Source organism: Lepisosteus platostomus, chromosome 4 (genome assembly GCF_059453375.1).
Source record: "Lepisosteus platostomus isolate fLepPlt1 chromosome 4, fLepPlt1.hap1, whole genome shotgun sequence".
NCBI lineage: Eukaryota > Metazoa > Chordata > Actinopteri > Semionotiformes > Lepisosteidae > Lepisosteus > Lepisosteus platostomus.
In genome coordinates, this window is record NC_142614.1 from 6367957 (window position 1) to 6391584 (window position 23628).

Below are 23628 nucleotides of genomic sequence, written 5' to 3' on the forward strand. Positions count from 1 at the left end.
GGCAGTGTGTTAATGTGTGAAACAGCCCTGGGTCCCAGACTCCTCCTGGAAACATTCGCCAACTCCCCAGATCTCCCCCCTCTCTCCCTGCCACACCTCCTCCCAGCCTTCCAACCCTCAGACAGCCCAGCTCGTGCTCTGGGCCTGGATGCTGAGGGCGAGAGAGAGAGGGAGAGAGAGAGAAAGCGTTGTTTTTCTTCCCAGGAACAGGGAGAAAGAGAAGGAGAGGGAGGGGGCAGTACTGGATACGCCAGGGCTGGGCTGGAGCTGCTGCAGCTTCCTTGCGACCGAGCGAGTCGGAGCAGACCAGCTCTCTCTCTCTCGCGCGCACGCACACACAGCAGGCAGCTGAGAGCCGAACCCCGAACTCTCTGGCCAGGTCTCTCCGGTCCCGACGCGCCGAGCTCCTAGCCTGTCAGGGGCGCGAGGGAGCGTGCAGCAGGAGCAGCTTTGCGCTCGGAGGATTCCCAAGAGGCAGAGATTCCCCGCGCCTCCGGGACGCCCTCCGGAAGCCATCATCCCCACGAGAAACAAGGAGGAGACAAAAAGAAGTGGTCTTCCCCCCTTCCTCGGCTCCTCCGATCTCCCGGGCTCATTTTCCCTGCGGGTTTGGCAGGGGCGGCGGTCTCTCCTCTGCAGGTAAGGGCCTCCCGTGCCGCTGCGGCCGTCTGCCTCCAGGGCTCCCCCTCTTCCTCCTTTCGCTCTTCCCACCCTCCTCTCCCCCTTGCGCCCTCCGCCGTCTCTCTGCCTTGCAGAAAAGAGGGGTTTCTCCTGACAGGGGCCCCTGGGCAACGTGAGCCTTTCACTTCGGCGAAAGGGGTCCACGTGCGGAGGGCTGAATGTCTCCGTCCATCCAGAGAGTCTGTCCATCAGCCCACCTGATGCACTGATCCAGTCTTCCCTCTACCCATCTTTCTAAACTACTGCCCCCTCCAGGCCTCTGTCATATCCTGATGCGACTTCAGCTTCTTTTGCAGGAACGTTGGACAGGCAGGGACGCTGACGTCTGTCAGTGTGGGAATACCCAGGCCCGGACCGCGTAGCGGGAGGAGCGAGACACGGGGACAGCCCCACTCGGAGACGCGGACGTCTGAGGTGAGCTCCGGGACTCCCGGAGGAAGACCCAGGACAGGCAGACCCAGAGAGGGACCCAGGACAGGCGCAGCCCCGCCCCGATCTCCCTTCACTGCCCTCCGCCGTGCCACCGGCTCTGCGACCCCCCCCCTGCGGCCGCGATGTCTCGCTGGGGACGGAAAGGCGACAAGGCGCGGAAGATGCCGGAGGTGATCCGGACGGTGACCGAGGGGCTGAAGTCTCTGTACCGCCGGAAGCTGCTGCCTCTGGAGCAGTACTACCACTTCCACGACTTCCACTCGCCCAGCCTGGAGGACGCCGACTTCGACAACAAACCCATGGTGCTGGTGGTGGGCCAGTACTCCACCGGGAAGACCACCTTCATCCGGTACGGCCCGGAGACAGATCTCTCTTTCCGTGTCTGTCTGACCGATTCACTGCCTGTGCGTCTGACTGAGCTGTCAGTGTGTCCGCAACTGCATCTCTGCCTGATTGTCTAGCTATTCTGTCTAACTGCCTCTCTGCTGAATCTCTGTCTGACTATCCTGTCTAACTGCCTCTCTGCTGAATGTCTGTCTGACTATCCTGTCTAACTGCCTCTCTGCTGAATGTCTGTCTGACTATCCTGTCTAACTGCCTCTCTGCTGAATGTCTGTCTGACTATCCTGTCTAACTGCCTCTCTGCTGACCGTCAGTCTGACTATCCTGTCTAACTGCCTTTCTGCTGACCGTCTATCTGACTATCTTGTCTAACTGCCTCTCTGCTGACCGTCTATCTGACTATCCTGTCTATCTGCCTCTCTGCTGAACGTCTGACTATCCTATCTGCCTCTCTGCTGAACGTCTGTCTGACTATCCTGTCTAACAGTTTCTCTGCTGACTCTCCGACTATCCTGTCTAACAGTTTCTCTGCTGACTCTCCGACTATCCTGTCTAACAGTTTCTCTGCTGACTCTCTAACTATCCTGTCTAACAGTTTCTCTGCCTGATTTTCTGACTATCTTAACTGCCTCTCTTACTGATTGTCTGACTATGCTGTCTAACTGCCTCTCTGTCTGACCTGACTGGCTGCCTCTGTGGTTGACTTGGCATCTCTCTACTGCGCCTTCCCTGCTGTGGCAGGTACCTCCTGGAGCAGGATGTGCCCGGGAGCCGAGTGGGTCCTGAGCCGACTACCGACTCCTTCACTGCCATCATGCATGGTGAGGTGGAGTCCCTCATTCCCGGGAACGCCCTCATTGTCGACCCCAACAAACCCTTCCGGAAGCTGAACCCCTTTGGGAACACCTTCCTCAACAGGTGAGAGAGAGGAGAATGGAGATGCGCCGTGCAGGAAAGGGGGTACGGAAAGCACATGGGAGCGCTGTCATCAAGGAAGGAGATGCAGGAATAGGGAGCGGTGGGATGGAGCATGGGGGGTGAGTCATGTGGTGAGAGGAGAGATGTGATTGGTCCACTGGTGAGAGGACGTGGAGAAAAGAGAAATCTTATTGGTTCAGTGGTTAGAAGGCTTGGAGAAAGGAGAGATGTGATTGGTCCAGTGGTGAGAGGGCTTGAAGAAAGGAGAGATGTGATTGGTCCAGCGGTGAGAGGACTTGGAGAAATGAGAGATGTGATTGGTCCAGTGGTGAGAGGGCTTGGAGAAAGGAGAGGCGTGATTGGTCCAGATGAGGGCGAGATGTTTGGGCTAGTCGAGAGCATCGGAAGAGAGAATTGGTCCAGTGGTGAGAAGGGGATGATTGGTCCAGATGAGGAGGAATTTGGGCTACTGGAGCGAGGGCTGGATGTACTATACAGTATATGCTTTGGCAACACCTGGTCTCAAAGGCAGATCACATGTAGTCAAGCTGTAGGAACTGGTAGATCATGCGTGGATTTGATATTGAGGTTTTAAAAATCCGGAAAGGCATAACTGAGTCAACCCTGAGGACTGCTTTAATATGAAGAATGACACAAGGACCAGAGGGTGCGAGTGGAATGTAAAGAGGAAATTGAGTAAAGGGTGAAAACAAGAGACGCTTCTTTACACAGAGAGTAGTGGGTGTCTGGAACAGGCTGATTCCTGAGGGTGCTTTGGGAAACAGCTGGGCAAGGCCCTGGAATCCCTAAGCTGTGGGCACCCAAAGGAGCAACATGGAGGAGGAGGCAGCTCCTCTGAGCTCCAGCCTCTCTGGGGCCAGCGAGTGCTCTGCGGATTAGAAACTGCCGCACCCCCGCACATGTGGCCAGAGCAGGCAGAGGGGGGCCGCCGAGCTGCGTCTCCAGGCGGGGTGCGCACAGAGCTGGGAGCATCAGGAGCCGGCGGAGAGAGAAGGGAGGAAGGAGACAGAGGGGAGAGAGGAGGAGTGCAGCAGGAGAAAGGGAAAGGAGGGCGAGAGAGAAAGACCGAGGGGAAGGGGTGGGGGGAGAAGGGAAAAGTGCGTCAGTTCTGCTGTGTGGAATGTCGTGTCTCTGTGCCAGACTGCCAGAGAGGGGAGGGGTTTACCTTATTTGTGGAAAAACTGAGAAATGGAGGGAGAGGGTGTGAGTGTGTGTGTGAGTGTGTGTGTGAGTGTGTGAGTGTGTGAGTGTGTGTGTGTGTGTGTGTGTGAGTGTGTGAGTGTGTGAGTGTGTGAGTGTGTGAGTGTGTGAGTGTGTGAGTGTGTGTGTGTGTGTGTGTGAGTGTGTGTGTGTGTGAGTGTGTGTGTGTGTGTGTGTGTGTGTGTGTGTGTGTGAGTGTGTGTGTGAGTGAGTGTGTGTGTTCCAGCCCGGGCAGCGAGGGCTCTGCCTGTGTGCTGCTCTCTCGAGCCTGCTGCCCCTGGCACAGGTGTGGGGGCAAGGAGAGGAGAAGAAACCGCGTGAATGTGGAGGGAGGGTGGCGGGGGGGTAAGGCAGGAGGGAAGGGGCAGCTGTTTGAGACGGAGGGGCGTGCAGAAGCCGCAGAGGGGGGCGAGGAGAGCTGTGGTGGGAAGAGAGGAGAGAGGCCGCCGGGGCGGGTGGGAGAGTCGGAGGGGGAGAAGGGATGACGGGCGGGAGGCAGTGGGACCAGACTGGGAAGGAGCTGGAACGGTGCGTCTCTTCGCCGCTGCTGCTGACTTGCAGGACTGGCGTGAGCTGCAAGGGCTGGGCCAGACTGTGTCCCTCTGCACCTCGCACGTCCCCGAGCAAGCGAGTCCCCGAACGCCGCCCAGGTCCTGGATCGGTCCCGCCGGCCCACGCAGCGCGGGCCTGGCCTGGGGGGCAGGCGGGCAGCGGGACACTGGCAGGACAGCTGGCCTGAGCCCCAGTTCAGCTCCTCGGGGGTTTGGGTTGCACAGAGACAGGAGACCCCCCCAGGGGCAAGAGTGAAGGCGAACCAGACAACCTGCACGTTTGCAAGCAAAAAACAGCCCCCTTCTGGGGCAATAATACTACTTTCCTGAGTGTAAAGCACATGGCGTCACTCTTCGGAGAGTGAGCTGCCCGGTCACCCTGGGGCAAGACAGCTCGGCTGTTCTGGCTGGGGGGTAACCCCGTCTCCAGCTGCAGTGTGCTCAGGATATCTCTATTCCCTCCCAACAGTTTACCAGTGTGCATGTTTGTGTGTGTTTGTGTCTTTTGTTTTTTTCCACCCCGCCCTGGAAGGGCTGCGGGCTCGTTAAGCTCGTTAGCGGGCAGGAAGCGGCCCTGTTATTCTAAATGGTGCCGATCATTAGCGAGGTGTATTGTTTCATGCTGGCAGGGATTCTGATTTTCCTTCAGGAAGCTCAGTGCATTGAGAGGGCCACTCCACACACAATGGGTAGAGGAGGGAGGGGAAATAATCTGGACTTTACATCAGCTCCCCGGGCTGTCGGAGTAACTGCATAGCTGGACAGGGACAGCCTGTACCTCCGGGTCAACAAATCAGAGGAGAAGCGCAGTCGGTGTGTCCAGTGAGTCCGTGAAATCACAACAGGGCAAAATATGACACAGAGTTCACCAGTGATCTCTGGACTGTAGGGTTACAATATGACACAGACTGGACCAGTGATCTCTGGACTGTAGGGTTACAATATGACACAGACTGGACCAGTGATCTCTGGACTGTAGGGTTACAATATGACACAGACTGGACCAGTGATCTCTGGACTGTAGGGTTACAATATGACACAGACTGGACCAGTGATCTCTGGACTGTAGGGTTACAATATGACACAGAGTTCACCAGTGATCTCTGGACTGTAGGGTTACAATATGACACAGACTGGACCAGTGATCTCTGGACTATAGGGTTACAATAGGACATAGACTGGACCAGTGATCTCTGGACTGTAGGGTTACAATATGACACAGACTGGACCAGTGACCTCTGGACTGTAGGGCTACAATAGGACACAGACTGGACCAGTGATCTCCAGACTATAGGGTTACAATATGACACAGACTGGACCAGTGATCTCTGAACTGTTGGGTTACAATATGACACAGACTGGACCAGTGATCTCTGGACTGTAGGGTTACAATATGTCATAGACTGGACCAGTGATCTCTGGACTGTAGGGTTACAATATGACACAGACTGGACCAGTGATCTCTGGACTATAGGGTTACAATAGGACACAGACTGGACCAGTGATCTCTGGACTGTAGGGTTACAATATGTCATAGACTGGACCAGTGATCTCTGGACTGTAGGGTTACAATATGACACAGACTGGACCACTGATCTCTGGACTGTAGGGTTACAATATGACACAGACTGGACCACTGATCTCTGGACTGTAGGGCTACAATATGACACAGTCAAGACTAATTTGAATGACTTAATATTATATGGACCTTTCCTGCTTCCTAACCTCTCTGTCTGTGGTAGGTTCCAGTGCGCCCAGATGCAGAATCAGGTTCTGGAGAGCATCAGCATCATCGATACCCCCGGGATCTTGTCTGGAGCCAAACAGAGAGTGAGCCGGGGTAAGAGAGGGCAGGAGAGGTGGGAGGGAAGAGAGAGAAAGGAGGGAAAGAAGAGAGGGAGAGGACAGGGAAGAAGGAGGATGAGACTGTGGGATGTTCATCAGTGGCCTTCGTGTGTCTTGATCTGATCACCTCTCTCCTTCGCTCTACACAGTTTATACATCTCCCCATAATCTACTGTACACCCCATTCCCCTACACCCTATACACCCCTCCCCTAATATCTACACCCCATTCCCCTACACCCTATACACCTCTCCCCTAATATCTACACCCCATTCCCCTACACCCTATACACCTCTCCCCTAATATCTACACCCCATTCCCCTACACCCTATACACCCCTCCCCTAATATCTACACCCCATTCCCCTACACCCTATACACCCCTCCCCTAATATCCACACCCCATTCCCCTACACCCTATACACCCCTCCCCTAATATCCACACCCATTCCCCTACACCCTATACACCCCTCCCCTAATATCCACACCCCATTCCCCTACACCCTATACACCCCTCCCCTAATATCTACACCCCATTCCCCTACACCCTATACACCCCTCCCCTAATATCTACACCCCATTCCCCTACACCCTATACACCTCTCCCCTAATATCTACACCCCATTCCCCTACACCCTATACACCCCTCCCCTAATATCTACACCCCATTCCCCTACACCCTATACACCCCTCCCCTAATATCTACACCCCATTCCCCTACACCCTATACACCTCTCCCCTAATATCTACACCCCATTCCCCTACACCCTATACACCCCTCCCCTAATATCTACACCCCATTCCCCTACACCCTATACACCCCTCCCCTAATATCTACACCCCATTCCCCTACACCCTATACACCCCTCCCCTAATATCTACACCCCATTCCCCTACACGCTATACACCCCTCCCCTAATATCTACACCCCATTCCCCTACACCCTATACACCCCTCCCCTAATATCTACACCCCATTCCCCTACACGCTATACACCCCTCCCCTAATATCTACACCCCATTCCCCTACACCCTATACACCTCTCCCCTAATATCTACACCCCATTCCCCTACACCCTATACACCCCTCCCCTAATATCTACACCCCATTCCCCTACACCCTATACACCTCTCCCCTAATATCTACACCCCATTCCCCTACACCCTATACACCCCTCCCCTAATATCCACACCCCATTCCCCTACACGCTATACACCCCTCCCCTAATATCTACACCCCATTCCCCTACACCCTATACACCTCTCCCCTAATATCTACACCCCATTCCCCTACACCCTATACACCCCTCCCCTAATATCTACACCCCATTCCCCTACACCCTATACACCCCTCCCCTAATATCTACACCCCATTCCCCTACACCCTATACACCCCTCCCCTAATATCCACACCCCATTCCCCTACACCCTATACACCCCTCCCCTAATATCCACACCCCATTCCCCTACACCCTATACACCCCTCCCCTAATATCTACACCCCATTCCCCTACACCCTATACACCCCTCCCCTAATATCTACACCCCATTCCCCTACACCCTATACACCTCTCCCCTAATATCCACACCCCATTCCCCTACACCCTATACACCCCTCCCCTAATATCTACACCCCATTCCCCTACACCCTATACACCCCTCCCCTAATATCTACACCCCATTCCCCTACACCCTATACACCCCTCCCCTAATATCCACACCCCATTCCCCTACACCCTATACACCCCTCCCCTAATATCTACACCCCATTCCCCTACACCCTATACACCCCTCCCCTAATATCTACACCCCATTCCCCTACACCCTATACACCCCTCCCCTAATATCCACACCCATTCCCCTACACCCTATACACCCCTCCCCTAATATCCACACCCCATTCCCCTACACCCTATACACCCCTCCCCTAATATCTACACCCCATTCCCCTACACCCTATACACCCCTCCCCTAATATCTACACCCCATTCCCCTACACCCTATACACCCCTCCCCTAATATCTACACCCCATTCCCCTACACCCTATACACCTCTCCCCTAATATCCACACCCCATTCCCCTACACCCTATACACCCCTCCCCTAATATCTACACCCCATTCCCCTACACCCTATACACCCCTCCCCTAATATCTACACCCCATTCCCCTACACCCTATACACCCCTCCCCTAATATCTACACCCCATTCCCCTACACGCTATACACCCCTCCCCTAATATCCACACCCCATTCCCCTACACTCTGTACTCTGGTTCCCCAACACCCTATACACCCCTCCCCTAATATCTACACCCCATTCCCCTACACCCTATACACCTCTCCCCTAATATCTACACCCCATTCCCCTACACCCTATACACCCCTCCCCTAATATCTACACCCCATTCCCCTACACCCTATACACCTCTCCCCTAATATCCACACCCCATTCCCCTACACTCTGTACTCTGGTTCCCCAACACCCTATACACCCCTCCCCTAATATCTACACCCCATTCCCCTACACCCTATACACCCCTCCCCTAATATCTACACCCCATTCCCCTACACCCTATACACCCCTCCCCTAATATCTACACCCCATTCCCCTACACCCTATACACCCCTCCCCTAATATCCACACCCCATTCCCCTACACCCTATACACCCCTCCCCTAATATCTACACCCCATTCCCCTACACCCTATACACCCCTCCCCTAATATCCACACCCCATTCCCCTACACCCTATACACCCCTCCCCTAATATCTACACCCCATTCCCCTACACCCTATACACCCCTCCCCTAATATCCACACCCCATTCCCCTACACCCTATACACCTCTCCCCTAATATCTACACCCCATTCCCCTACACCCTATACACCTCTCCCCTAATATCTACACCCCATTCCCCTACACCCTATACACCCCTCCCCTAATATCCACACCCCATTCCCCTACACCCTATACACCCCTCCCCTAATATCTACACCCCATTCCCCTACACCCTATACACCCCTCCCCTAATATCCACACCCCATTCCCCTACACCCTATACACCTCTCCCCTAATATCTACACCCCATTCCCCTACACCCTATACACCCCTCCCCTAATATCTACACCCCATTCCCCTACACCCTATACACCCCTCCCCTAATATCTACACCCCATTCCCCTACACCCTATACACCCCTCCCCTAATATCTACACCCCATTCCCCTACACCCTATACACCCCTCCCCTAATATCCACACCCCATTCCCCTACACCCTATACACCCCTCCCCTAATATCTACACCCCATTCCCCTACACCCTATACACCCCTCCCCTAATATCCACACCCCATTCCCCTACACCCTATACACCCCTCCCCTAATATCTACACCCCATTCCCCTACACCCTATACACCCCTCCCCTAATATCTACACCCCATTCCCCTACACGCTATACACCCCTCCCCTAATATCTACACCCCATTCCCCTACACCCTATACACCCCTCCCCTAATATCTACACCCCATTCCCCTACACCCTATACACCTCTCCCCTAATATCTACACCCCATTCCCCTACACCCTATACACCCCTCCCCTAATATCTACACCCCATTCCCCTACACCCTATACACCCCTCCCCTAATATCTACACCCCATTCCCCTACACCCTATACACCCCTCCCCTAATATCTACACCCCATTCCCCTACACCCTATACACCTCTCCCCTAATATCCACACCCCATTCCCCTACACTCTGTACTCTGGTTCCCCAACACCCTATACACCCCTCCCCTAATATCTACACCCCATTCCCCTACACCCTATACACCTCTCCCCTAATATCTACACCCCATTCCCCTACACCCTATACACCTCTCCCCTAATATCTACACCCCATTCCCCTACACGCTATACACCCCTCCCCTAATATCTACACCCCATTCCCCTACACCCTATACACCCCTCCCCTAATATCCACACCCCATTCCCCTACACTCTGTACTCTGGTTCCCCAACACCCTATACACCCCTCCCCTAATATCTACACCCCATTCCCCTACACCCTATACACCCCTCCCCTAATATCTACACCCCATTCCCCTACACCCTATACACCTCTCCCCTAATATCTACACCCCATTCCCCTACACGCTATACACCCCTCCCCTAATATCTACACCCCATTCCCCTACACCCTATACACCTCTCCCCTAATATCTACACCCCATTCCCCTACACCCTATACACCCCTCCCCTAATATCTACACCCCATTCCCCTACACCCTATACACCCCTCCCCTAATATCCACACCCCATTCCCCTACACCCTATACACCCCTCCCCTAATATCTACACCCCATTCCCCTACACCCTATACACCCCTCCCCTAATATCTACACCCCATTCCCCTACACCCTATACACCTCTCCCCTAATATCTACACCCCATTCCCCTACACCCTATACACCCCTCCCCTAATATCTACACCCCATTCCCCTACACCCTATACACCTCTCCCCTAATATCTACACCCCATTCCCCTACACCCTATACACCCCTCCCCTAATATCTACACCCCATTCCCTACACCCTATACACCCCTCCCCTAATATCTACACCCCATTCCCCTACACCCTATACACCCCTCCCCTAATATCTACACCCCATTCCCCTACACCCTATACACCCCTCCCCTAATATCTACACCCCATTCCCCTACACCCTATACACCCCTCCCCTAATATCTACACCCCATTCCCCTACACCCTATACACCCCTCCCCTAATATCCACACCCCATTCCCCTACACCCTATACACCCCTCCCCTAATATCTACACCCCATTCCCCTACACCCTATACACCTCTCCCCTAATATCTACACCCCATTCCCCTACACCCTATACACCCCTCCCCTAATATCTACACCCCATTCCCCTACACCCTATACACCCCTCCCCTAATATCCACACCCCATTCCCCTACACCCTATACACCCCTCCCCTAATATCTACACCCCATTCCCCTACACCCTATACACCCCTCCCCTAATATCTACACCCCATTCCCCTACACCCTATACACCTCTCCCCTAATATCTACACCCCATTCCCCTACACCCTATACACCTCTCCCCTAATATCTACACCCCATTCCCCTACACCCTATACACCCCTCCCCTAATATCTACACCCCATTCCCCTACACCCTATACACCCCTCCCCTAATATCCACACCCCATTCCCCTACACTCTGTACTCTGGTTCCCCAACACCCTATACACCCCTCCCCTAATATCTACACCCCATTCCCCTACACCCTATACACCCCTCCCCTAATATCTACACCCCATTCCCCTACACCCTAATACACCCCTCCCCTAATATGCTACTACACCATTCTACGTATACACCCCTCCCCTAATATCTACACCCCATCCCCTACACCCCTATACACCCCTCCCCTAATATCTACACCCCATTCCCCTACACCCATACACCCCTCCCCTAATATCTACACCCCATTCCCCTACACCCTATACACCCCTCCCCTAATATCCACACCCCATTCCCCTACACCCTATACACCACTCCCTAATATCTACAACCCCATTCCCCTACACCCTATACACCCCTCCCCTAATATCTACACCCCATTCCCCTACACCCTATACACCCTCCCCTAATATCCACACCCCATTCCCCTACAACGCTATACACCTCCTCCCCTAATATCTACACCCCATTCCCCTGTCACCCTATACCACCCTCCCCTAATATATACACCCCATTCCCCTACACCCTATACACCCTCCCCTAATATCCACACCCCATTCCCCTACAACCCTATACACCCCTCCCCTAATATCCCCACCCATTCCCCTACACCCTATACACCCCTCCCCTAATATCCACACCCCATTCCCCTACACCCTATACACCCCTCCCCTAATATCTACACCCCATTCCCCTACACCCTATACACCCCTCCCCTAATATCTACACCCCATTCCCCTACACCCTATACACCCCTCCCTAATATCTACTACACCCATTCCCCTACACCCTATACACCCCTCCCCTAATATCCACACCCCATTCCCCTACACGCTATACACCCCTCCCCTAATATCTACACCCCATTCCCCTACACCCTATACACCTCTCCCCTAATATCCACACCCCATTCCCCTACACTCTGTACTCTGGTTCCCCAACACCCTATACACACCCTCCCCTAATATCTACACCCCATTCCCCTACACCCTATACACCCCTCCCCTTATATCTACACCCCATTCCCCTACACCCTATACACCCCTCCCCTAATATCCACACCCCATTCCCCTACACCCTATACACCTCTCCCCTAATATCTACACCCCATTCCCCTACACCCTATACGACCCCTCCCCTAATATCACACCCCATTCCCCTACACCCTATACCCCCTCCCCTAATATCTACACCCCATTCCCCTACACCCTATACACCCCTCCCCTAATATCCACACCCCATTCCCCTACACCCTATACACCTCTCCCTAATATCTACACCCCCATTCCCCTACACCCTATACACCCCTCCCCTAATATCCACACCCCATTCCCCTACACCCTATACACCCCTCCCCTAATATCTAACACCCCATTCCCCTACACCCTATACACCTCTCCCCTAATATCCACACCCCATTCCCCTACACTCTGTACTCTGGTTCCCCAACACCCTATACACCCCTCCCCTAATATCTACACCCCATTCCCCTACACCCTATACACCCCTCCCCTAATATCTACACCCCATTCCCCTACACCCTATACACCTCTCCCCTAATATCCACACCCCATTCCCCTACACTCTGTACTCTGGTTCCCCAACACCCTATACACCCCTCCCCTAATATCTACACCCCATTCCCCTACACCCTATACACCTCTCCCCTAATATCCACACCCCATTCCCCTACACCCTATACACCCCTCCCCTAATATCTACACCCCATTCCCCTACACCCTATACACCCCTCCCCTAATATCTACACCCCATTCCCCTACACCCTATACACCTCTCCCCTAATATCCACACCCCATTCCCCTACACTCTGTACTCTGGTTCCCCAACACCCTATACACCCCTCCCCTAATATCTACACCCCATTCCCCTACACCCTATACACCCCTCCCCTAATATCCACACCCCATTCCCCTACACCCTATACACCCCTCCCCTAATATCTACACCCCATTCCCCTACACCCTATACACCCCTCCCCTAATATCTACACCCCATTCCCCTACACCCTATACACCCCTCCCCTAATATCTACACCCCATTCCCCTACACCCTATACACCCCTCCCCTAATATCCACACCCCATTCCCCTACACCCTATACACCCCTCCCCTAATATCTACACCCCATTCCCCTACACGCTATACACCCCTCCCCTAATATCTACACCCCATTCCCCTACACGCTATACACCCCTCCCCTAATATCCACACCCCATTCCCCTACACCCTATACACCCCTCCCCTAATATCCACACCCCATTCCCCTACACTCTGTACTCTGGTTCCCCTACACCCTGTACACCTGTACACACACAGCTTGTGAGGGACAAAGTGCAGGAAGAGAGATCGAGAGTGAGAAAGAAGTCAGCTCTGGAGCAGGAGAGCCGAGAGAGTTCTTTAAATTCTTTCTCTGCATCTGGAATGCTGCGTGTGGGACAGGCGAGAGAGGGAGTGAGAGTGTGTGTGTGTTTACATGCACACGCCTCTGCTGGAATCTCTCTCTTGCACGTCGGAGCCACATGGCTCCACTGGCCAGTACATCAGGAAGTGAAGACCAGAGCAGTTCCACAGCCTTGCTTGATATGATGAACTGAGTCGCACAGTGACCACTGAATGCTAATCTGAACTGCAGGTCCAGATGTCAGCACTGACTCTGCTTCACTGGTCATCTGTATCTATAAAAATATGAATAGGTGTGTGTTAAGAGCATGCAGTTGCTGTGCATTATGGGAATGTATATTAGGTCTTCCTGTTTCAACGTTCTGAGAGTGTGATACCATACCGTCTGACACAATTAGGTCTAAAAGAGAATATAATTAATTATAATAAAATAATTAAGCCAATATAATTATTTATAATTAGATCTAGAGAAAATGTTGCAACTGATTTCACATTAGAGACCGAATCATTTAAAGAGATGATTTTGTTTCTAATGTGAAAACAGTTGCAACATTTTCATTTGTATATTTCTCATTATTCCTATTGGATTTTTGCTGGGGTAGCTGGAGAGATAACGGGCCTAAAACCGTCTGTCTTCCTGGTGTGGTCCAGCTCGTCTACAGGAGAGGGAGGGTGGGCAACAGGACCGGCAATAGTGTGGGACTGAGGGAGAGTGTGGGAGAAGGAATGTAGGAGGAGATGGAATGCAGAACGAGAGAGATACAGGGATAGAGGCCTGGGGAAAACAGAGGAGGAGGGAGGGGAGGTCTGGATTAACCCCTCTCTCTCCTGGTGCTGTACTGGTGTGTCTGGATTAACCCCTCTCTCTCCTGGTGCAGTACTGGTGTGTCTGGATTAACCCCTCTCTCTCTCCTGGTGCAGTACTGGAGTGTCTGGATTAACCCCTCTCTCTCTCTCCTGGTGCTGTACTGGTGTGTCTGGATTAACCCCTCTCTCTCCTGGTGCAGTACTGTAGTGTCTGGATTAACCCCTCTCTCTCTCTCCTGGTGCAGTACTGGTGTGTCTGGATTAACCCCTCTCTCTCTCTCCTGGTACAGTACTGGAGTGTCTGGATTAACCCCTCTCTCTCTCTCTCCTGGTGCTGTACTGGTGTGTCTTGATTAACCCCTCTCTCTCTCCTGGTGCAGTACTGGGGTGTCTGGATTAACCCCCCTCTCTCTCTCCTGGTGCAGTACTGGAGTGTCTGGATTAACCCCTCTCTCTCCTGGTGCAGTACTGGAGTGTCTGGATTAACCCCCCTCTCTCTCTCTCCTGGTGCAGTACTGGAGTGTCTGGATTAACCCCTCTCTATCTCCTGGTGCAGTACTGGGGTGTCTGGATTAACCCCTCTCTCTCTCTCCTGGTGCAGTACTGGAGTGTCTGGATTAACCCCCCTCTCTCTCTCTCCTGGTGCAGTACTGGAGTGTCTGGATTAACCCCTCTCTATCTCCTGGTGCAGTACTGGGGTGTCTGGATTAACCCCTCTCTCTCTCTCCTGGTGCAGTACTGGAGTGTCTGGATTAACCCCTCTCTCTCCTGGTGCAGTACTGGAGTGTCTGGATTAACCCCCCTCTCTCTCTCTCCTGGTGCAGTACTGGAGTGTCTGGATTAACCCCTCTCTATCTCCTGGTGCAGTACTGGTGTGTCTGGATTAACCCCTCTCTCTCTCTCTCTCCTGGTGCAGTACTGGTGTGTCTGGATTAACCCCTCTCTCTCCTGGTGCAGTACTGGAGTGTCTGGATTAACCCCTCTCTCTCCTGGTGCAGTACTGGAGTGTCTGGATTAACCCCCCTCTCTCTCTCTCTCCTGGTGCAGTACTGGTGTGTCTTGATTAACCCCTCTCTCTCTCTCCTGGTGCAGTACTGGAGTGTCTGGATTAACCCCTCTCTCTCTCTCCTGGTGCAGTACTGGAGTGTCTGGATTAACCCCTCTCTCTCTCTCCTGGTGCAGTACTGGTGTGTCTTGATTAACCCCTCTCTCTCTCTCCTGGTGCAGTACTGGAGTGTCTGGATTAACCCCTCTCTCTCTCTCCTGGTGCAGTACTGGAGTGTCTGGATTAACCCCTCTCTCTCTCTCTCCTGGTGCAGTACTGGAGTGTCTGGATTAACCCCTCTCTCTCTCTCTCCTGGTGCAGTACTGGAGTGTCTGGATTAACCTCTCTCTCTCTCTCCTGGTACAGTACTGGAGTGTCTGGATTAACCCCTCTCTCTCTCCTGGTGCAGTACTGGAGTGTCTGGATTAACCCCTCTCTCTGACCCCAGGCTATGACTTCCCGGCGGTGCTGCGCTGGTTTGCCGAGCGGGTGGACCGGATCGTCCTGCTGTTCGACGCCCACAAGCTGGAGATCTCGGACGAGTTCTCGGAGGCGATCGGGGCCCTGCGGGGCAACGAGGACAAGCTGCGCGTGGTGCTGAACAAGGCCGACATGGTGGGCACGCAGCAGCTGATGCGGGTCTACGGCGCCCTCATGTGGTCGCTGGGGAAGGTGCGTCAGCCCACGGCTGAGCTGGTATAGCGCCTTGCCGCGCTGCTCTGCCCTGATACCCTCAAACTGCTCGGCTTTTCTGCCTGGGCCACAACAGTCTCTCTCCTTTTCATCCCCTGTGTGTCTGTCTCTGTCCCTCTCGATCCCCCAAGCTCTCCCTCTCTCCTGTCCCTCCCTCTCTCTCCTCTCTCCTCTCACTCCCTCTCCTCCCTCTCTCCTTTCCCTCCCTCTCTCTCCTCTCTCCTTTCCCTCCCTCTCTCTCCTCTCTCCTCTCTCTCTCCTTTCCCTCCCTCTCTCTCCTCTCTCCTCTCACTCCCTCTCTCCTTTCCCTCCCTCTCTCCTCTCTCCTCTCACTCCCTCTCCTCCCTCTCTCTCCTCTCTCCTCTCACTCCCTCTCCTCCCTCTCTCCTTTCCCTCCCTCTCTCTCCTCTCTCCTCTCACTCCCTCTCTCTCCTCTCTCCTTTCCCTCCCTCTCTCCTCTCTCCTCTCACTCCCTCTCCTCCCTCTCTCTCCTCTCTCCTCTCACTCCCTCTCCTCCCTCTCTCCTGTCCCTCCCTCTCTCTCCTCTCTCCTCTCACTCCCTCTCCTCCCTCTCTCCTTTCCCTCCCTCTCTCTCCTCTCTCCTTTCCCTCCCTCTCTCTCCTCTCTCCTCTCACTCCCTCTCTCCTTTCCCTCCCTCTCTCCTCTCTCCTCTCACTCCCTCTCCTCCCTCTCTCTCCTCTCTCCTCTCACTCCCTCTCCTCCCTCTCTCCTTTCCCTCCCTCTCCCTCCTCTCTCCTCTCTCCTTTCCCTCCCTCTCACTCCCTCTCTCCTCTCACTCCCTCTCCTCCCTCTCTCCTTTCCCTCCCTCTCCCTCCTCTCTCCTCTCACTCCCTCACTCCTCTCACTCCTCTCTCCTCTCTCCCAGGTGTTCGGGACCCCGGAGGTTGTCCGCGTGTTCATCGGCTCCTTCTGGTCCGAGCCCCTCCTGGTCCCGGACAACCGGCACCTGTTCGAGCTGGAGGAGGAGGATCTGTTCGCCGACATCCAGAACCTGCCGCGCAACGCCGCCCTGCGCAAGCTCAACGACCTGGTCAAGCGGGCCCGGCTCGTTCGGGTGAGTCACGGCCCGGCCCGCTCCGGCAGGAGTGGCGGGGAGGAAACAGCGGGAGAGGGGAGACAGGGAAAGACGGGGTGAGGGGACAGCTCCCCAGGTCACTGCCCTGGAGAAAGAAAGAGCCAGATTTGCACGCATTCCTTCTCTCCTGGGTTTTCCGATCCACTCTCCCACCGCTGCGGAATCCCAGCCCTCTGTCGCCATGGACACCAGTCTCAAACAGAAACAGTGACTTGTCTGTCTGTCTTATTTCTCAGTTTATTGCAGTGTTTGTATTAATCCTATCTCTCACACTGCAGTGTGTTCTAACCCCTCCGTGTGAACCCCTCTGTCTCTCAGTGCAGTGTGTGTGAACCCCCCTGTCTCTTAGTGCAGTGTGTGAACCCCTCTATCTCTCAGTGCAGTGTGTAAACCCCTCTATCTCTCAGTGCAGTGTGTGTGAACCCCTCTATCTCTCAGTGCAGTGTGTGTGAACCACCCTGTCTCTTAGTGCAGTGTGTGAACCCCTCTATCTCTCAGTGCAGTGTGTGTGAACCCCTCTATCTCTCAGTGCAGTGTGTGTGAACCCCTCTATCTCTCAGTGCAGTGTGTGTGAACCCCTCTATCTCTCAGTGCAGTGTGTGAACCCCTCTGTCTCTCAGTGCAGTGTGTGTGAACCCCTCTCTCTGTGTGTGCCAGGTCCATGCCCACATCATCAGCTATCTGAAACAGGAGATGCCGTCAGTGTTCAGGAAGGACAATAAGAAAAAGACTATGATCCACGAGCTGCCCGTCATCTTCTCCAAGATCCAGCTGCAGCACCACATCTCCCCTGGGGATTTCCCTGACTGCGCCAAGATGCAGGTGTGTCTGTCTACCCCACCTGCCTAACCTGTCCACCTCACCGTCTGTCTGTCTTCTCGTCTATCCGCCTGTCTGCCTGTGTGTGTCTGAGTGCCGCTGCGTGCATCTGAGTGTTGATATGTGTGTCTGAGTGTCAGTGTGTGTGTGAGGGTCATGTGTGTGTGTCTGAGCGTCAGTGTGTGTGTGAGGGTCATGTGTGTGTGTCTGAGCGTCAGTGTGTGTGTGAGGGTCATGTGTGTGTGTCTGAGGGTCATGTGTGTGTGTCTGAGCGTCAGTGTGTGTCTGAGGGTCATGTGTGTGTGTCTGAGAGTCAGTGTGTGTCTGAGTGCCGATGTGTCTGTCTTCCTTTTTTAGTTTTTTAGTAGCTAATCGATCAGAGGACCTCATCCTGCCATTTCTTAAGTGTCCAAGGGAATCTGCTTCAACCACATGGATAGAAAGCTTGTTCTAGACCCCGGCAACTCTTTGTGTAAAGAAGTGTCCTGCAGGCAGCCTTATTGTGTTCTGTGCTCTGGGCTTGATGTGTCAGTAGCGCTCTCGCTCTGTGTCAGAGAGTAACCCCCCTCTCTCCCCCACTGGGGCCCCAGGAGCAGCTCATGGCTCACGACTTCACCAAGTTCAAGCCGCTGAAACCCAGCCTGATGGCGGCGCTGGACGAGCTGCTGACCAGCGACATCGCCAAGCTGATGCCCCTGCTGCGCCAGGAGGAGCTGGAGGGCGGGGGGCAGCCCGGGGTGCAGGGGGGAGCCTTCCTGGGGACCCGCGGGGGCCCCTTCTTCGAGGGCGACCCCTTCGCCTGCATCGAGGGCCTGGGGGACGGGGAGCTGGGCGAGGAGGAGGAGGAGGACTGGGTGGTGACGAAGGACAAGCCCAAGTACGACGAGATCTTCTACACGCTGTCGCCCAGCGAGGGCAAGCTGAGCGGCACCAAGGCCAGGGGCTGGATGGTCAGCACCAAGCTGCCCAACTCCGTCCTGGGCCGCATCTGGAAGCTGTCGGACGTGGACCGCGACGGCATGCTGGACCACGAGGAGTTCGCCCTGGCCAGCCACCTGATCGAGGCCAAGCTGGAGGGCCACGGGCTGCCCCCCGAGCTGCCCCGCCACCTGGTGCCCCCCTCCAAACGCCGCCAAAAGGGCTCCGACGCCTAGAGCGAAGGGGGTGGCGCGGGGAGGGGGGGCTGTTGTTGGTGGAGTGCGGGTCGGAGCACAGCTGGGGGGGGGGGGTCGCCCGAGCACTCGCCCTCCCTGTCCCTGTCCCCGCGCCCGCCCCCGAGCCGCGGCTCTTGCTGTCTTCCGTCCGCTCCCTTTCTCGGCCCATCATGCACTGCCCGGTGCCAGCGGTGGCTCTGCTTGGCTCCAGGCCACCTGACGCAGCTTCGTCCCGCTGCTCTCTCGCCTCTGGGCTTCTGGCAGAGCATGGTGGGCTCGAGCATCGTCTCTGTCTGTCTGTCTGTCTGTCTGTCTGTCTGTCTGTCTGTCTGTCTGTCTGTCTGTCTGTCTGTCTGTCTGTCTGTCTTTCCTGTCTGTCTCTCTCTCCTGTCAGCCTATGACTGTCTCTGTGTGTCTCTCCTGTCAGCTTGTCTGTCTGTCTCTGTGTGTCTCTCCTGTCAGCTTGTCTGTCTGTCTGTCTCTCCCTTCAGCCTGTCTGTCTGTGTCACCTGTCTGTCTGTCTGTCTCTGTCCGTCTCTCCTGTCAGCCTGTCTGTCTGTCCCTGTCTGTCTCTCTTGTCTGTCTGTCTATCCCTGTCTTTCTCTCCTATCTGTCTATTCCTGTATGTCTCTGTCCCTGTCTTTGTCCTCCTGTCTGTCTGTCTCTGTCTGACTCTCCTGTCTGTTCCTGTCTTTGTCCTCCTGCCTGTCTATCTGTTCCTGTTTGTCTATGCTCTGTGTGTCTGTCTGTCCCTGTCCTGTCTTTGTCTCCTCCAGCCTGACTCTGTCCCTGTGTTTCTCTGTGTGTTTGTACTGTATGTCTCTTTCTCTGCACCCATCTGTCTCTGACTCTTTGCTATTGATCTTAATAACCTCACCAGCCTCCTTTCCCTCACCTCTCTCTTTTATAGATCTAGATAAGCTGTTAAGCAATTCTGTCTGTCTCTCTCAACAGGTTTCAGTCTATCTGTGTCCCTGTCTGTCTCATTCCCTGTCCCACACGCTTTCTGTTACTGATCTAACTCAACTAACACCGATACCTCTGATCCCAGTGACTGATATCCCAGCTGAGCTACACCACCAGCTGCAGTTCAGCGCCTTTTCAAACCCTCCTTCAGACCTCTGCTACTTTTTATGGATGCTCTAATCATTTTTAACTGCAGAAACTGTCCTGGTTCGCTTGAATCAAGTTCATCATATCCTGCACTCATTTGCATCCCAAACCATTTTGTTCGGTCACCTACTCGGGAAGGACGCCCCTCTGAGCATCACTGTGCCCATGCTCTTGCTCTGCTCTGGTCTGCAGCCCAGTCAGACCTGCTGTCAAATTGCTCTCCTGTGAGACCATAGGAGGCCATTTAGCCTCTTGAGCTAGTGTGGCTCCCTTGGACACACCCCTCGTCTTCCAGCTGCCAGGGGGTGGGGTCAGCGATGTCATATGTTATGTCAATGATGTCATCAGCTCATGCTGCAAAAACATCTACGTTCAGTTGAACGAACCACCTGCAAGCGGAGATTGAGAATGTGAACAAAACACGAGGGTCAGGTCAACTGGAGTCACTGATCCTTTATTGATTGTATTTAAAGTTTCCGGGCAGCTTCAAACTTTCAACAGTCACTTCCACCTCTTTAAAAAGGCAAATCTCTCCTCCGCCGAACTGCTGCTCCCTTGTGACTGCAGCGCAGCAGACCAGTGGTGACAAAGAGCCTAGATCGAATGGGAAAAAATGTGGAAAACAAAAGTGTTACAGTCACTGGAAAAAAAAACCATAAAAAGTTGCAGGCAGCTACAACAAAGGACAAGTTCAAACAGGTCCCTTAACACTCCAGAGCTCAGCTGCAAGAGTAATAACAGCCAGGTTTTAGCCAAAAGTCATCACCAGCAACAATCTAGCAGAGCCTGTACGTGTTCAAAGAACACCAGAAAAACTCAAGCAACAGGAGGCCATTAACCTTACCTGGGCTGGTTCGCTCGATCGTAGTGAGGATCTCCAGCTGTTTCCTGAAGGAAGTCCGGGTACCGGCAGCACAGCATGGCTGGGCAACCTGTTCCACCCTCCCACCACCCTTTGTGTAAAGACGGGCCTTCCTGTTCTCAGTGCCTTTGAGGATTTTGAATACTTGAATCATTCCCCCGCATAGCCTCCCCTGATCGGAATCCCTCAGTAAAGAGAGGTGAAGATCCATCAGCCTGTCATTCTGAGGCACCAGTGCTCTTTGCTGGACACGATCCCTGTATTTTCAGGACGGAAAGAATAACATTACCGTTCCCTGGACAATGAGACCTGTAACCAGGGAATACGTGTCTGCATCCACCCTACCTCCCCTTACACCTGCACTCACCAATCGTCAATTGAAAACCGATGAGTGCTCCAGTCAAGAGAGCATCTTCACTCCGCCTCCTGTAAGGAGCAGTGTCCTCGTGTTTTTTACACAGAACTTGTAACAGTTTAGCTCTTGCTGTTTGTCAATCACGTCAGGCGGCACCAGGCCTCCATGTACTTTGGAAGAATGTTGTGTATGCAGAAAGCCAAGGCCACTTCCTGTGGGCTGGGGCAGTGCTTGCTGTCTGTTTTATAATTATTTTCTCGGACGACCATATGCGTCCTGACTGCTGTATAGCGAGACTCTCTCACGACGCCACAGTCTCTCTTGTGTGTTCATTATAAACGACACTCAATAAACAGTTTTAACACAGCACCGCGTCTTCGCCACTTCTTAAACGTGCTAAAATACTGGCGTGGTTTTGATCAGCTCTTGCCAGCTGCAGGGGTTGTGGAGAAGCTACAGATTTGGAAACACATTAAAAAAAGTTTGGAAAACACACACTGTAACATCTGTACTTCACTTCAGATAAAAGCATCAGCCAAATAGATATAATCTTATCTGGTGACTCCTTAGAGATCTCTGACACTCAGCTTCGGCAGCAGGGCTTGTTAAAGGGGAAAGGGGAAGAATGAGCAGAGAGAACAGATAATTGATTAACGAGCGCCAGGCAGATGCTTTCTCGTGTATAATAGCAGTCAGCTGTTTCCACGTTGCTCTGCAGTGAATCAGAGACACACTCACACTGGCACAGTGTGCGCTTATAAATACAGCTGTGCTCAAGACAGAACACACACTGACACACTGTAGACAGAACACACACTGACACATTGAGGAAGTACAGACACTGACACACTGAGGAAGTACAGATACTGACACACTGTAGACAGAACACACACTGACACACTGAGGAAGTACAGACACTGACACACTGTAGACAGAACACACACTGACACATTGAGGAAGTACAGACACTGACACACTGTAGACAGAACACACACTGACACATTGAGAAAGTACAGACACTGACACACTGTAGACAGAACACACACTGACACATTGAGAAAGTACAGACACTGACACACTGTAGACAGAACACACACTGACACATTGAGGAAGTACAGACACTGACACACTGTAGACAGAACACACACTGACACATTGAGAAAGTACAGACACTGACACATTGAGGAAGTACAGACACTGACACACTGTAGACAGAACACACACTGAAAAAGTATATACACACAGCAGACACACTCAGAGACTATATTGTATACTCACACTGATACACTGCACATACAACACACACAATGACAGGCGCTATATAGTCACACAGATACACTGCACATACAACACACACACAATGACGGCCACTATATACTCACACAGTCACACTGCACACTGCACACTGTGTGGAAAGGGGATTGTCTGTGTGTCCCTCTCTCCCTCCTCCCTCTCCTCGCCCCTGGAGAGCAGTGAGAGTGGCGCTCCAATGAGTCAGGTCTCAGGAATGTGCTGGGCTGGGCTCCGAGTTATTAATATTCCCTGCACTGGATTCTCCCAGCTTCCATGTGCTCCGCTGGCCTTGGAAAACATGAATCTCTCCCTCACCCTACCTCCCCTTCCTGTAGGTCTGTGCGAGAGTGCGCTCAGTATGTGTGTTCACTCTTCCCTCACTGACACACGAATTCAAGCTTCACAACACCAGCCTGCCTGAGCTGCACCTCTCCTGCCTCTTGAGAAGAGACAAAGACTGTGTCACTGGACCAGTGACCTCTGGTCTGTAGGGTTACAATATGACACAGACTGGACCAGTGATCTCTGGACTGTAGGGTTACAATAGGACACAGACTGGACCAGTGACCTCTGGTCTGTAGGGTTACAATATGACACAGACTGGACCAGTGATCTCTGGACTGTAGGGTTACAATATGACACAGACTGGACCAGTGATCTCTGGACTGTAGGGTTACAATATGACACAGACTGGACCAGTG

At 53.5% G+C, this 23628-nt stretch overlaps 1 protein-coding gene and 1 long non-coding RNA gene across 3 annotated transcripts; one reads left to right on the forward strand and one right to left on the reverse strand.

The window, feature by feature from the left end:
* Positions 1–111: 111 nt before the first annotated feature.
* ehd2b (EH-domain containing 2b) lies at positions 112–22000 on the forward strand. Of its 2 annotated transcripts, XR_015935729.1 has the most exons (9): positions 112–639; positions 978–1462; positions 2197–2373; positions 5888–5985; positions 15991–16214; positions 17122–17310; positions 17989–18153; positions 18741–19611; positions 19699–22000. XR_015935729.1 is itself a non-coding variant. In XM_088627865.1 (8 exons), exons 2-8 carry the CDS (start codon positions 1236–1238, stop codon positions 19302–19304), a joined length of 1644 nt encoding a protein of 547 aa, XP_088483991.1. In that variant the 5' UTR covers positions 112–639; positions 978–1235; the 3' UTR covers positions 19305–22000. The 2 variants fall into 2 exon arrangements, 1 of the variants encoding a protein (XP_088483991.1); XM_088627865.1 differs by having other exon boundaries at positions 18741–22000.
* Positions 20994–23242, reverse strand: LOC148672261 (uncharacterized). The gene is made up of 2 exons (XR_015935733.1): positions 23017–23242; positions 20994–22087 (listed from the first exon to the last, which is right to left on the reverse strand). It is a non-coding gene; the product is annotated as an uncharacterized LOC148672261 (long non-coding RNA).
* Positions 23243–23628: the final 386 nt, after the last annotated feature.